This window comes from Vulpes lagopus, chromosome 1 (assembly GCF_018345385.1).
Source record: "Vulpes lagopus strain Blue_001 chromosome 1, ASM1834538v1, whole genome shotgun sequence".
NCBI lineage: Eukaryota > Metazoa > Chordata > Mammalia > Carnivora > Canidae > Vulpes > Vulpes lagopus.
In genome coordinates, this window is record NC_054824.1 from 6,777,490 (window position 1) to 6,792,135 (window position 14,646).

The 14,646-nt window shown below is 34.0% G+C and overlaps 2 protein-coding genes across 11 annotated transcripts in view; both read right to left on the bottom strand.

The window, feature by feature from the left end:
* LOC121490128 overlaps nucleotides 1-9,484 on the bottom strand; it is a 157,840-nt gene extending 148,356 nt beyond the window's left edge. For all 7 annotated transcript variants that reach the window (XR_005987516.1, XM_041753824.1, XM_041753826.1 and 4 more), the window contains exon 1: nucleotides 8,576-9,484. The gene's annotated coding sequence lies outside the window, so the exon portion shown is untranslated. The remainder of the gene's footprint in view (nucleotides 1-8,575) is intronic.
* Nucleotides 9,485-12,372: 2,888 nt separating this feature from the next.
* Nucleotides 12,373-14,646, bottom strand: part of CEP57L1 (centrosomal protein 57 like 1) — a 78,068-nt gene continuing 75,794 nt past the window's right edge. For all 4 annotated transcript variants that reach the window (XM_041753836.1, XM_041753847.1, XM_041753854.1 and 1 more), the window contains one exon: nucleotides 12,373-12,795. In XM_041753836.1, coding sequence (XP_041609770.1) covers nucleotides 12,577-12,795 — 219 coding nt within the window. In that variant the 3' untranslated portion in view covers nucleotides 12,373-12,576. The remainder of the gene's footprint in view (nucleotides 12,796-14,646) is intronic.

The window sequence follows — 14,646 nt, forward strand, 5'->3', positions numbered from 1 at the left end:
AAGGGTTTTCAACTACCAAGGACCAAAAGCAGCATGAATAGAAGCAAAACTGACACATTGATCTGCTGCATCAGTGTGTATATATCATAATCAGAAAATAAAATAACTTGCACACTGAGAGAAATAAAATAAGCAAACAAAAACAGAGTCACTGTGTCTAGTTCACTTTTCCAAAATAAAAGAATCCTTAAGTTTTGTCTATAAGTACTGACTCTCTCATAAAAGCAATTTTATCATCAACTTTTGCAATGTTGATAGCTAAAGATTTGTGATAACCTTTGTAGCTATGACAACCATGTGAGAAAATTTCTATCTTTTCTACCATGAGCAGACTAACTATAAGCTAATAATTTTGGTAATTTTGTGGGTTTTTTTTTTCCCTTTGTATTCTTTTATCGGTGAACCAGACCTTTTAAAACTTGGGAGTTTCTTACAAACTTTCCTTGAAAGTAAACTTTTCTTTACTAAATGATTGGTCTCTGAGTATCTCTTTGACAATTCTATAGTCTACCAAGATTTTATGTATTTATCTACCAGAGGTGTATTCACTAGCCAGAGCTTGAGTAACTGCAACTCAAGGACTCTTTGAGGTATAGCTTTTTTCAGTCTTAGGGTGAATCTCCAGTGGAAACAGGGTTTTAGTCTATTGATTCTATTTCTTTTTATGACTGGTTTTCGTGTCCTAGTTAAGTCTGGTTTTCATGCTGGTTCTGATCTGTACACAACCACTATTTCTCCTTTGGCGGCAGCAATGTTGGTAATACAGTTTTTAACGGCCTGAGGTAACAAATGACAAGGTATTTGATTGTATTTTATGTTTGTCTTGAGGATTCTGTTAGTTCTTGTCATTTGAGATATATCTTTCTTGGCTTCTAGGTTTTCAGACCTTGATTTAGTCAAACTGATAACTGGTTTCACTCGTAGGTTGTAGAGTTGCTCATATCACTCCCTACAAGTACTGATTTATTTTATTGCTGCCTTACCATTGGTGAAACTCTATGTTGTTTTTCATGTTGTGTGCCACTCTGATTCAAATCAAGATAAAAATATTTTGTGCCCACTGGAGTGAAGAGCAGCTACTGGAGATCTTGAGCTACAACCATAAGCCAAAGAGTTTTTTTGTACTTTGATTACTTTGATCCATCTGTAGCTAATGTTATAAAACCAAAGCTGTTGGTTCTTTTAGGGTATTTTTAAAAAGCCTTCTTTCCTCCTCAAAAAAGGAAGCCATAGCTTTTTTTTTTTTTTTTTTTTTTTTTTTACAATAGTCTATTTATTTACAATTATAAACTTTCTCTGAAGCCAACTTTCTTTGTCCCTTGGGACACTATTAGAGATTATTGGGCCATAAAAGCTGTCCTTCGAACACACTACATAGGGATTTCTAATTTCAACAGATAAATTTACCATGAAAGAGAACAAAATATACATGATAAAATAAAATTTGAAATTTGTTTTACAGCAAAGGGTAGAGACTTAAAAAAAGGGGGTAGAGACTTTAGGGAAGGTTTTGGTTGAATACATCTATTCGACAAATCTGAATTTGTGATGGAATGAGAATGACTGCTTCCTGACTCACCTAGAGCTTCATGGTCTTTGCAAGATATCTAAAAAGTTCTGGGTGCATAACTTTTACTCTGTTCTCTCAAAAGAAAATGGGAATGCATAAATAAATGAATGAGCCAGGTAAAGATGTGAGAAAGAGCCGGGTGACCAAAAATGAGGTGTTAATGCATCTAAAGTTGTGCTTCCAGCTCAATCTATAATCTGATTGGAAAATAACCACAAAAGTAACCTTGTTTACAAGTCGACAAGGTAAGTAATGAAATGCAAATTGGCAGGAAAGAGAAAAATAGAAAACTTAGTACTTTAAATAAAACTTGAAGAGTTCCTAAATATTTAGTATGAAAAATAGAAAAGTTTAAGTGATCATATACCCAATCAAAAAGAAATCTTGGACAAATTAGATTGGTTTAATAATACTGTTTTAAAACAGCTGTATGTTTTTTCCTGATTTAATCACAATGTGAATTAAAATAGTATTCCACTCTAACTTATGCAAGACTTTGGTTTGTTAATTTATACTTTTTTAATTCCTAATATTAAATTGAGTTACTCCTTTAATTAATAATCTTTAGATACAAATTATATCTAAGCAACTCATTTGTTGAGAACAAAATAAATACTCAGTCAACAAACATAGTTTTAACATACCCTTGCCTTTTGTTTTTATACATTGTAAATGACCATTACTTAATAGGTTGAAAAGATATATGTGAAAAACTGAGATATGTTGGTATACATGTTCTTTTTTGTTTTTGTTTTAAAGATTTATTTATTTATTTAATTAGAGAGAGAGAGAGGCAGAGAGACACAGGCAGAGGGAGAAGCAGGCTCCATGCAGGGAGCCCGACGCGGGACTCAATCCTGGGTCTCCAGGATCACACCCTGGGCTGAAGGCGGCGCTAAACCACTAAGCCACTGGGGCTGCCCTACATGTTCTTTTTTGAAAGAAATGTAAAATAATGTTTGTGAATCTGTCAAGAGTTATAAATGCAAAGTAAAATTTTAACTTGTCTATCATGGGAAAAGATTGATTTTGTCTTAAACTCAAATTGTCTGATTGTGCCAGAATGTGACAGAAAACATTAAAAGCCAAATTTGAGGATATACGATAGGTTGTAGAAGGTATGAAGGAAAATTGACTTTGTCCTGGCTTTTAATATCTGCAAATAATGAATTTGAAAGAAGCATTAAAATGTATTAACTTATTTTACAAAGTTAGCTAGATAAAAATGAAATTATTCATAAAATGGAGAAAAAGACTTGTGAATCCTATTCTATAAAATATGGATGGGACCCCCAAAGAGTAAAACTAGAATTTGGATTTTCTTTCTGTTAAATTGACAAATTCATGAGTATATGTTTACTCTGAACAAAACGCAGTAAAAAGGTATTTAGTGCCCAAACGTCTTTTTCTTATATTTGCCTGAAGTCCTCATGATAAGCTATTGAGCAAAAACTGAGTCTTTTGGAAGAAAGATGAAAAGAATGAAAGCCTCAGTAAAGACTTTTACTACACTCATAATTGTTGACTCTATAGGGCATAGACTCATGGAAACCGATTTTTCAGTATAAACTTATAACAGCATGACAAAAAAGATACTCATCAGACTACCAAAAGATAGAGTCAGGATTTCTAGGATTCTTTAAATCCAGACGCAAATGACTTGGTGAAATTGAGTGCTTCACCCAAAATCAGAAAAACAAGAATTAATTATCTAGGACTAAATGAGTTGATTATGGTTAATGCTTTATTTCTAACGGACATACAGGAAAAAATTCCTCTCTTCTTTATTTTGAACTGTCTATTGGCTACACTTACATAAACTAGTAGAAACATTCTTTAAAAAGGTATTATGTTCCAACTGACCCTTTGGAATTCCAGAAAAAAATTCTTTGAAAATTCTTAATATAATTTGTCAGTAATATATTGTCAGGGAAATATAAAAATAATGGTTCTGGAGAAAATGACATATAAATGTGTACCACAAAATGGTAACAATGGTTAAATATCACACAAATGCTAAGTTTCCTTACTTTTGGTAGCCAGGTAGCTATTTTGCATAAGTTCAGTAAAAAATCTGTTCTCCTTCCTACCAAACAGTAATTTAAAAATTGCTTTTGTGTCTGTGGCTGTGCCTTAAATCTAATTAAATTCAGTATGGCAAGCCCATTACTAAACAACAAGGTACAAGCAACTCCACTGAGATGAACTGAATGGCTCTTGGTTCCTGATTTGATGTATGAACAGTTAAGAGCAGTATCTTACACATAAAGCAATTATAACCTTAAAGACTATAAAACCTCCCAAGTTAACCCCTAAATTTTAGCATCACATGTCTCTAGTTTCACTAACTAGATTATAGGAGGGCCTCTGTGCATTAAACATCATTTTATCACATTCATATAATAAAACTGACCAAGTAAAACAAACTATCACAGTAATGATACCCCATCATAAAATTGCTCGGCAAATTTATGTGATCAAAGCCATGCTTAAAAGGAAATTTGGAAGCAAAATTTACACCTTAACCAGATGCATAAACAATGCACATCACATTCCAGAGTCAGAAAATAAAATGAAACAACACTGTACAGTAAAGGGTCAACACAGCATGCCTAGGTTGTGTAAATCTTTCACATTCCAAAAAAGGGTTTGGTCTTTACAGCTCCTAGGAGATGACCTCTAAGCCCTTGGAATATCCTGCCTGATAATGTTTTCATTCACCTAGGGGCCTGAGGGCCTACCGGATAGTCTATACTAACAATGTGACTTATGGTCCACCATGACCTTTGGTCATACAGTACCAGTTTGCCCAGTAGAGGGGATGGGATGGAGACTGAAGGTCAGCCATATGGGCAGTCAGCCATATTTGTTGATCAGTCTACAGTGAAAAACCTAGACATCACGGCTCAGAGGAGCTTCCTGGCTTGGCAATATTGCAAGCATATCATCACACATGATTGCCAGGAGAATTAAGTGCTGTCTGTATCACTTCACTGGAAGAGGACGACTGGAAGCTCATGCCTGGTGTTTCCTGGACTTTGCCGTATGTCCCTTTTCAGTTGCTTATATAAATCTGTATCCTTTTGCTATATAATAAACTATAACTGTGAGTATAACAGCTTTTCTAAGTTCTCTGTGTCCTTTTAGTGAATCACTGAACAGAAGGGTGATCTTGGGGAATTCCTACAAACACACTTTGAAACCCTAAGATAAAGTAACAGCAGTGTCTGGTCCCTGCTCCTCAAGTAAATGAAATCTTGAGTCTTTCCTATAAGTTACTCTCTAATTAAAACAACTATATCCCTGATTTTGGAAATGTTGATGCCTGAAGATATATGATGACCTTTTGGGATGTGGCAATTATGTGAAAAAAGTGCACTAAAGAGACTAAATGCAAACTTGGTGATCTTGATAAGTTTGTAGGTTTGCTTTTTTCTTTTAAATGCTTGTCATATTTTTAATTTGTTAAGACTGTTGTTCTGAAGCCTGATTCCCTTGCAGATCTTCTTTGCATATAAACTTTCTCTTTTCTAAATGCTTTAGTCTCTAAGTGGTTTAAGTTTTATTTCAGTAGGTGGTAGTTTGAATCAATAGCATTTTAGCAGACTGGTTAAGAGAAACTCTACTTTCTGTGGAACATCCATAGGAATGTTCAGAAGTGGCTCTGAGAATTTGAAATCACATGGAAACATCCTACCCAAATACCTAAGGCACAGCCCTCCATCTGCTTGAGACCTATACTGTAAAAGAACAAAAAGAAAAGTACCTTATCTGAAAATGTAGCTTAGGTGCCCAGCATTTAAATTATACCATAAGAGAGAATCAAGGTATATAATAACTGATATAAGTTCTTCCAAGTTTATCAGAGAAGTTACATACATAAAATCATAGAATAAGTCTTTTAAATACCGGCTACTTTCGAGATTAAAGCATTCTGAACTTGAAAATAACTTCTTTTAACTCTGGTACTTAATTTCCCAGCTTTAAATTTGTAGCTTAGTTTATTTTTGGGAAAACAAAAATAATAAAGCTTTTTATGTTGTGTTCAAGCATTTAATAGTTAAGATACTAATGGCACTATTTTCTCATATGTATTACATATTTTAGATTTGGCTATTCTGAAAAGATATTTTTAAGGTAATACACATATTTTTCTTTTGATAGAAATTATAAGCTATAAAGCCATAAATACTCCATGGAATCCTCAGGAGTGTTTCTAAATCTAATTTTAAATGGGTTTCCTGTGTACCAAAATGATTTATGTTTTAAATAACACATTTATAAAGTTAAAAGGACCTACAGTGAAGAGAAGTGAAATACTTTCCAGGTCAGCAAGAAGATTCTGGACAACTGCCCTGTAAACATCAATCTTTTATTTCAGACAAGAAATGATTCACATTCTGTACTAGTTCAGTAATAGATTTTTCTAAGAAATACAAGTCAATGTACAATTAACTTTAAAGAATACTAGCCAAAAAATGCCTTCCAATGTTTTTTCTGAAGTTATCCTAAAATTTACTTCATCAGGCTAAGTAATATTAGGTCAAGAGTATATTATTTTAGCTATGGCTGGAAGGTCTGGTCACTTTACAATCCTCCTTTCATAAAGACTAAGATTTCTTTATTTAAGCAACTTTAATAATTTGTAGTGGATAAACTTTTACAAGCGGGTAGAATCCCATTATAATGAACATGATTCCAATGTTCACTTCCTTATGGCACTTCTTCCTATATTCTGACCATAATCGAGAGCTGATATGGCTACAAAGAAATACACTGAGGAGGATATCAAAAGTCACAGAAATGTAACCTCTTAGTGGTACTTTCTTTAATGAAGCTATTTTTCAGGTAAGGTCACTCATTTAAAAGTGTTCTAGCAGGTCTTGTGCTTAGTAAAATGACATGATTTTAAGAAGTGCCACATTGGTAGTATATCAGGTTTTTAATTTTCTTAGTGTTGTTGAATGTTGATGCTCAGGTTTGTCAAGAAGTCTTTGCTCATTTCAGATTCAAGACATACACACAGTTTTTCTCTCACCAATCTCCTATGTTTATGAATCTTAAAACTGTCTTAAGCACCTGCAGAACAAATTTGTTTTCCTAACCATGAGACCCATGCTTGGTTAGATTCCACACAGAGGCAGTGACTAGACAGCAACAATGGATGAGGAATAATGAGGTAATATGTTAAGGGACTCATGTTGAATATATTTATTTGTGCCCACATTAGAAAAGCAACATTTCTCTAACCCAGGCTGGTTAGTGTTTGAAAAGAGTATTCTATAGAGCAGGAAACATAACGGTATTAAAATAGGACTTCTACCTGTGAAATAAATAAAACAGATTTGTAATAGTATTTCTGGGATAAACAGCAGATTGCCATAAGTCATATAGGGGATTTGGGAGTATTCCTATTTTAAACTGGCTATCTCTTTCCTCCATATCTTTCAAACTCATTCCCTTTAAACATTAATTAAGAGCCAACTTTTTCTTCCCTAAATAACATTTAGGACTACATTTTAAATTATAATCCAGTATTAACAGAGTTTCACAAAACATTGACTGCCTTCTCTAAGTGTGATGCACCCTGATATTTTCAAGCTATCATTTAAAAAATGTTCATAGTGACCCACTAAATAGATTTCACAATCCATTAATAGGACATGACCTACAGTTTGAAAATCACTGACTTGATCCAACCAATGAGGAAGCTGAAGTGTGAGGAAATTGAGTGGCTTAAATTCATAAGAAAAGTGAGTGGTAACCTTTGCACAATTCTGTGCAAGTTAATAACTGGTTTCTAGAATACAACTTATCTGTAGAAGAATTATTTTTCTCTTTTAGTTTGTCATTATTGCTTAATTTTTTTAAACCTCCTCATTCTCTACTCTATTCCCATTTTACTTAGGTGTTTCATACTCATTTTTTTCTATTCATGCCTTGATACATGGTTATGTGGACAACACTTGTTTGAAATTTATGCTAAGTGACCTGATATCTTCCAATCAACAAGAATTAGGAATCCTAGACCAATACTGTCACCACGTGAAAAAGCAAATGACAGCTATATACATCAAAAAAGAGAATGAAGAAAAACAAATAGGTCAACTTTATCTATCTACGGATAAGAACAAAAATTTAGTAGACAAATATTTAAGCATCTTATCTGGGATGGTTATTACCTTCTATGTCACCTACTATTTTTTTCCTTCTGTTGTATTTCTATATAGTCTTCTCTTATCAGAGTATAAGCAACTTGAAGAGAGAATCTATGCATAATTCGGCTTTGAATCTCCCACAGCATCTAGCATAGTATCTTGGAGAGCAGCAAATACTTGATTAGAGAACAGTCAATAATTGCTGACTGAACAAATCCAACATAGCAATATACAAATAAAGAACCATCTTGGCTCTCTAACCCCTTCTTCTTAACATCATAAAACCAAAGAAAGCATCATTCTGAGTGCCTTTTGCCATTACCCACAGATAAACAATAAAATACTGTCATATTTCAACCAGTGATATCCTTGAAAGATGAAATGGCAGCACAACTAAACTGGTGCCTAGTACCTGACCCAATATGCTTACCCTGATGAGACTACCAAAGAAGGCTAACACAGTTTCATGACATGTAATTATCAAATATTTATGGAGAGGGCTTAGGTACTGTGTTAGGTGCTGGGCTACAGTGGTGAGCAAGAAAGGATCTTGCCCTTAGGGAGCTTTCAGTCTATGGGAAAGACAAATGATAACAAGAAAGTGTACTAAGTTCAAAGGTAGGAGAAACGCCTACAAGAGGTAGTGAAGCCAGATTTAAGGAGGGGGGTATGAAGGGGAGACTTAAAGAGGGCTTTCTGGAGGACGCAGTAAATTGAGACCTGAAGAATGAGGGTAAACTAGACAAGCAATATCTATGGAGGAAAATCTAGGCAGAGAGTACGATAGATAACGTCACCTGTATTTTTAAAGATTATTCTAGAAGGCTGATTATTTCACAGAACTTACCATTTTTTTTGACAGATAATTTATAATTCCCAACGTCCCTTCTCCAACCACATTGGATCCAGTCTTTCAACATTGTAAACTGCTGAACCAGTCATTAACAAGTCTTATATTGTCACAAAACTGCCTTGGAACATAAAGTAACTAGAGGTCAATTTGCTTCTCTATTATTTTCTGCTGAAACTGTTAAAGCACAGAGATATACAATAGACCATGCATATATAATAAAAAATACATTTCTTTGGGTTGGGATTATGTGCTAATTTATAATTCTAATAATTACCTATGGTATCTAATAGGATCTTACAGCAAAAGAGAATTCAGTGACTCTATACCAATAGGGAGAGTGCTCCCAAAAATCCCACCAGGAAAAAAAAATCGACCTTATTCTTTAAATGATTCACAACTACACTAAAAACAAGCTCCACCCTAGACAATATTTTAAAACTTCAAACTCTACAATTTTGTTATGACTAATTCGCCTTATATAACAAAATATAAAAAGCAATTAAAGGAGGAAAGTTACATGAAAATAAGCATATAGATTATGAAGAAAAAGGTTGAAGTGTTGGTAAGATCCATTTAATTACCAAGAAATAAACTTAGTTTTACATTGATTACAGTCAGTATTATTTTTATTTACCCTTACTTCATTTTAATTGAAAGCTGCCATGGCACCTATCATGAGGTTTTTTTTTTTTTTTTTTTTTTTTCCTTCACAGATGTCATTATGCCACAGAGAGAGTTGTCTTGTTATACATCTGGGAGTCAGCTTGTACTTATCTCAACTTCACATACAATTAAATGTTCTCAGTATGTACAGCTTTAGCTACAGCTGAATAGAGTTCCAGGAAACCCCATTAGGAGTTCCACTATTTACTCTATACCAACAATGGCATCTGGTACATTTTTGGCCATAGTGAGCACTCCTTCCATTGTGCATAACCAGACTTTTATTACTTTTATTACTTTAGTTTGATTCTCACAACATTGCAGATAAAATTTTAATTTAATTTTTTGCTTTCTTATCACAGATTAAGACTACTCCTTTAGAATTAACATTGGATTTTTAAAGTAAAAATGCTATCTAAAAATCTCAAAAACAACTTTTAAGTACACCATCACCATTCACTAGCTCACTATTTTAAGTATCTCCTTTAATCTCATACTGCTGAAAACTGAACATTTCCCTTCAACCCTCTATCTTCAGCTACAACCTAATAAAAATGGCTAGGTTGCTAATGACCCACACAGGTACAGGTAGTTCAAGATTCCAACTGCTATTTCCAGAATTAGAATATTTACAATACCTGCTGTTTTAAGCACTCAAACTTTCTAGTTTCACAGTTTCATCAAAGTTGAGACCTGTCTTGACTAGAAAGTTCCAATTTCATTTATTCAATTTCAGACTAAATAAAAAACAAACAAACCTGATTTTCACTTAAGTGAACAAAATCAATGATATCCTACCGAGTTTCTGCTAGGCAGGGCACAGTTGTGGGGTTGCTACAGCAACTCTTGTACACTGACCACAGATTGCCCCTGTCCAGGAAGGAAATCATTTGCTCCACCCCCTGAGGAGTCAAAGGCTCTGGCAAGCAGCAGTCTGCAAGCAGGACACATTTTTAGTTCAGTAGCTGTGATGGAGCAACAAGAGACAATTCTTTAGTGTCTCTCCATACTAAATGTTACCCAACAACCAGTGTTACCCTTCCAATCCAAGTTGCTGTGTATGATTACGTAATTTGGCACCATGGTTAAGACCATATTCTTTAACCCCTCTAACTAGAAATCTGAGCTAGGGAATAAGCCAAAACCATTTCCTCCCAGACACATAGGCAAAAGCAAAAGCAAAGCAAAGCAAAGCAAAACAAAATAAAAATAAAAACAAAAACCCCACCAAACCCAAGTAATACATTTATTATACCAATACATTTTGATTCTTGTTTTCAGGATTTAACCCATGCCAACTCAGGTTCTCTGACAACTTTTAGAGGAGAGCAGTCAAAAGTTAACATTTATGGAATTTTTACTCAGTGCCAACCAACCCTTCTACTGTGTGCTTTGACATGTTATTTCATTTACTCCTCACAACAACCCTGTGAGTTAGGTAACAACATAATCCCTACTGTACAAATAAGAAATGGAGGCTCTGAAGTTATTTGATTATCCCAGCTACTAAAAGGTAGAGTCACAATTTAAACCCAAGTCTCTTAATTCTGAGGTCTTATGGTTTTTCTCCTACACTACACAGATTTTTCCAAGAAAATTCTCAATTCTTAACTGAAATATTCAAGTGTTCCTAAAGTGACTTTGGTTTTGTTTAGCAATACATTTTCGTAGGTAATGACTTTATTATTGATAGCCACTTTCTTAAGTGCATAGAAAACAAAGGAAAGGAAGGATATGGGGCTGCATTATGGTCCTGGTGAGGTTTTTGCTAAGTTAAACTACAGCACTCACATTCTTGAGGAGGAAAGGCAAAGTTGAAAAGTAGGTAGAGTGATGAAAATGAATTTAGATGAAGTGCTCTGTGGAACATCTCTGGGGCTGAAGAAGCTGCAGAGGGAGAGGGAATAAGAGTGGGTGAAGGACACATGCAGTATTTAAACCACAGAGAATCTTTCAGCTCTGTAAGTTACTTTCAAGGAAAATTCCAAGTATCCATCTGCCCATTTTCAGTTATTTTCCCACTTTAGGTTTGGAAAGGTCTTCTAACATAATACCTCTTCTCTCAATGAGAATGAATCACAGTTTTCCTTTTCCCTCCCTGGAAGTTCCACAATTACCTCCTTTCTCCTACATACTGTTAGGGAATTTCCTATGTCTTTCCTAGCTCCCCCAGATCTTCCCCTGAAAATTCTTTCATACCTATAGCTTGAGCATTCCCCTCAGCTGGAGATAAATGTATCTCCAATTCTGTCCCTTTGGAATCACTACTTCTTTAAACTGCTGCCCTAGCTTCTGAGTTCCTCCATTCTATTGTGCCTTTTTGGTCAGTCTTCTATTTCTACTTCAGCTGATGACTTCAATTCTTTGGTTGCCTCAAAGAATTTCAGTGAAAGACCAAAAAAGTTCAAAGGAGTCATACTAGTTTCCATAAGTGTCTTAAAAGATAGGTCAACAAGTGTAAATTTACTATAAACATACATATCCAAAGAAATCGATTGATACCATGGATTTAAAAATATAAAAAAATATAAATGTATCATATCTCTGAATTTTTACGGATAGGTAATTAAGTGTTCAAGTTCTTTTTCCTAAGTGGGTACTGGAAATTTACATTTTCCATTTATACTGATGATCATATATAATGCGAAGCCTAAAAGTCACCAAAAGTTTTAGTTACAAAGGAATAAGATAAATCACTGGTATTAAAAAGCAGCCCTGGATTTGTAAAAGAAAACAGGAATTGCAGAAAAAGGTTTTTGCACTTGAGTTACTGTCATCTAAGAATTAAGAAATTACAAGTTCCTATTTGCGATTGTTACATAAAAACTTGGGCTAAAGGCCTCTTTAGAGAACTCTTCCATTTCCAAAAAAGAAAAACATTTTATAGCTTTAAAATAAGGTAGGGAGGAAGCACCATGAAAGGTAAAAGACCTTATATCACTGTGTTCATTTTACATTGGTTTTAAGGTTACAAGCCTACTAAATGAAAATGTGGAATGGTACTTGTATCTCAGATTTAACTTAATTTTATATATCACCAATCCAGTATCATTTCTTAGACTTAGCTTAAGAGATCTGCAAAGTGAACAATGTGTCTAAAACATGAACAGATTAGGTATTTCAGTCAGTATGGGAAACAGAAAAGTAGTCATTTATTATTTGTGACTCTTAGGAGGTCTTTGGCATTAATTTAAAAATACTACAACTTGACACTTTATAGGGACTAGAAGCATAATTCAAAATTTCATAAAGGTATATTAAATTAAAACCACTTTAGACAATTCAAGATCTCACTGACAGAGTTCGTTTAAGGTGACAGTTTTACTATTGTGTTACTGTTCCCACATGATATCATCTCTTCTCAATTTCATTTGAAGATTATGGACTTGTACTGGATGAAAGTTGCTGTTCTTCTGAAGAGAGTTAGTTAGCAAACATTTCCTGGAACTATTTTTTATGTTCTTTGATCCTTTAAGGTTGTTATCTTCTCGCTGAATACCTGAAGCTTCACTCATCTTTGACTGTTGAACTTTTTGCTGCAGTTTACGGACCTGGAAAGAAAAAAAAATCTGACATTTTAGTTAAAAAAGATATTAAAAATATACCCTAAAATAGATGGACTGGATTGATGTTATAAAGGTTACATGAAATTAAAAAGTTCATTAGGTCTTTATTTATTGAGTACCTAACACTGTGCTAGTTAGGTAAAAGTATCATGAATTAAACAATCCTTTCTCTCAAAAAGCTTATTGCTTTTATTAGTGAAGGAAAAGCATACACAGGATAACTAGAGAATAATTCAGGCTGGGATAATTCTGAGTAGGACAAAAGGTGTTTATTTGAGAAGGCTAAAGTAGGACAAGATCAATATGGGCTGAGAAGTTCAATGAAAAGCTGTGAGGATGATTTATAAAGGATATGGAATGAGTAAAAACTGGAGGAGGAGAAAAGGGGAAAAAAGGACCCTTCAAGTGGTATTAACAGCAAAGCAAAGATTTGGTGCTAGGAATGAGTACTGAATTTATAAAGTCAAATGTGTGTGTGTGTATATATATATATATACATATATATATATATATATACTTACTTAAAAGTATTTCTGAATTTAAAGTACTACTGAATGCCAGTACAAGAAAAAAGTGTCATTCAGTAGTATCTGGTAACAGTTCGGTAGACAGAATTAAACAAAATAAAACCTATCAACTAGCTGAAATCCATTTCTGCCAAGCCTAGTCCATTACTTACTGTATTTCACTTATGTACAGGCCCAATTTATAGAACTGATCCAGACACTGTCTAAGAATCTGGTATTTGTCCACAGCCATTTTAATTGGAGATTAAATTTATCATGACAAAATGCTTGAAAATTTATACTGCTACAGCTATTATAGAAAATAAATAATATTTTTCAAAATACGATTTATGTGCATTAAAAATATGGCTATTTTTCCACTCCCTTAAAATTTCTCCTATACAATTCTAAGAAAGTGTATTAATTAAATAATCTTCACCCTAACATAATCATATTAAAAAAATTGACTTACTAGAGCCTTAAAAACCAGTAAAGTGAAAATATTTGTTTCAAAAGTGTCATTTCCTCTTTTTCTCTTTATTGGTATTAGAAGAATAAAAGCAGTAAAATTCTGAATCCTTTATTACTTTCCTATAAAAGTAGGGAAGGCTTTATAGTGAGGTTAGCATATCACCAATTTATATGAATGTCGATTATTCCACAGGCAGATAACTACGTGATGTGATTTGAAGGTTCCTGGAAAGACTTTCTCTGCCTTCTGCTCCAGCAGGGTAATAGTGCTAATAATCCAACCTATGGAATCAATGTCTTGGGACAAATATTGTAATATTCCTTGATTTTCTGTTAAAATATTAAAATTGTTATGTCATTCTTATAGTTATCAAGAATTCACATACAAGGAGAGAGTCCCCCTTACTACCACATTATAGCTAGCTAAGCACAGGTCCCCAGGGAATGGAATACACTATTAATTGTTCTGGAAAGGAGAAACAGTGGTTTTAGCATTAGAGTACTGCTTGAGGAGCCAGGTTTATGTATGATACTGAAGTAGAGACCTGTCAGCGTAAGGGGCTTCATTAAGGCATTAGGGGTGGGAGAGATAAAGGGAAAGAATGTTTAAAAGGGCAACCAAATTTAGTTTACCTCAAAATTTTCCCACAGCCATTTATGAATACATAACTACACTTTCTTGTTCCTCTTACTTTAGATTATCTTGGAGAGTTATGTAGAAGGCGATGTTATTCCAATGGACAGATGGCTTTATAACAGGCTTAAGGGACTCCTGTCATCTTTTCACACATACAGACCTCAAATTTGAAAATTTTAAGCCACACATACAGACCTCAAATTTGAAAGATCATATAGAGAT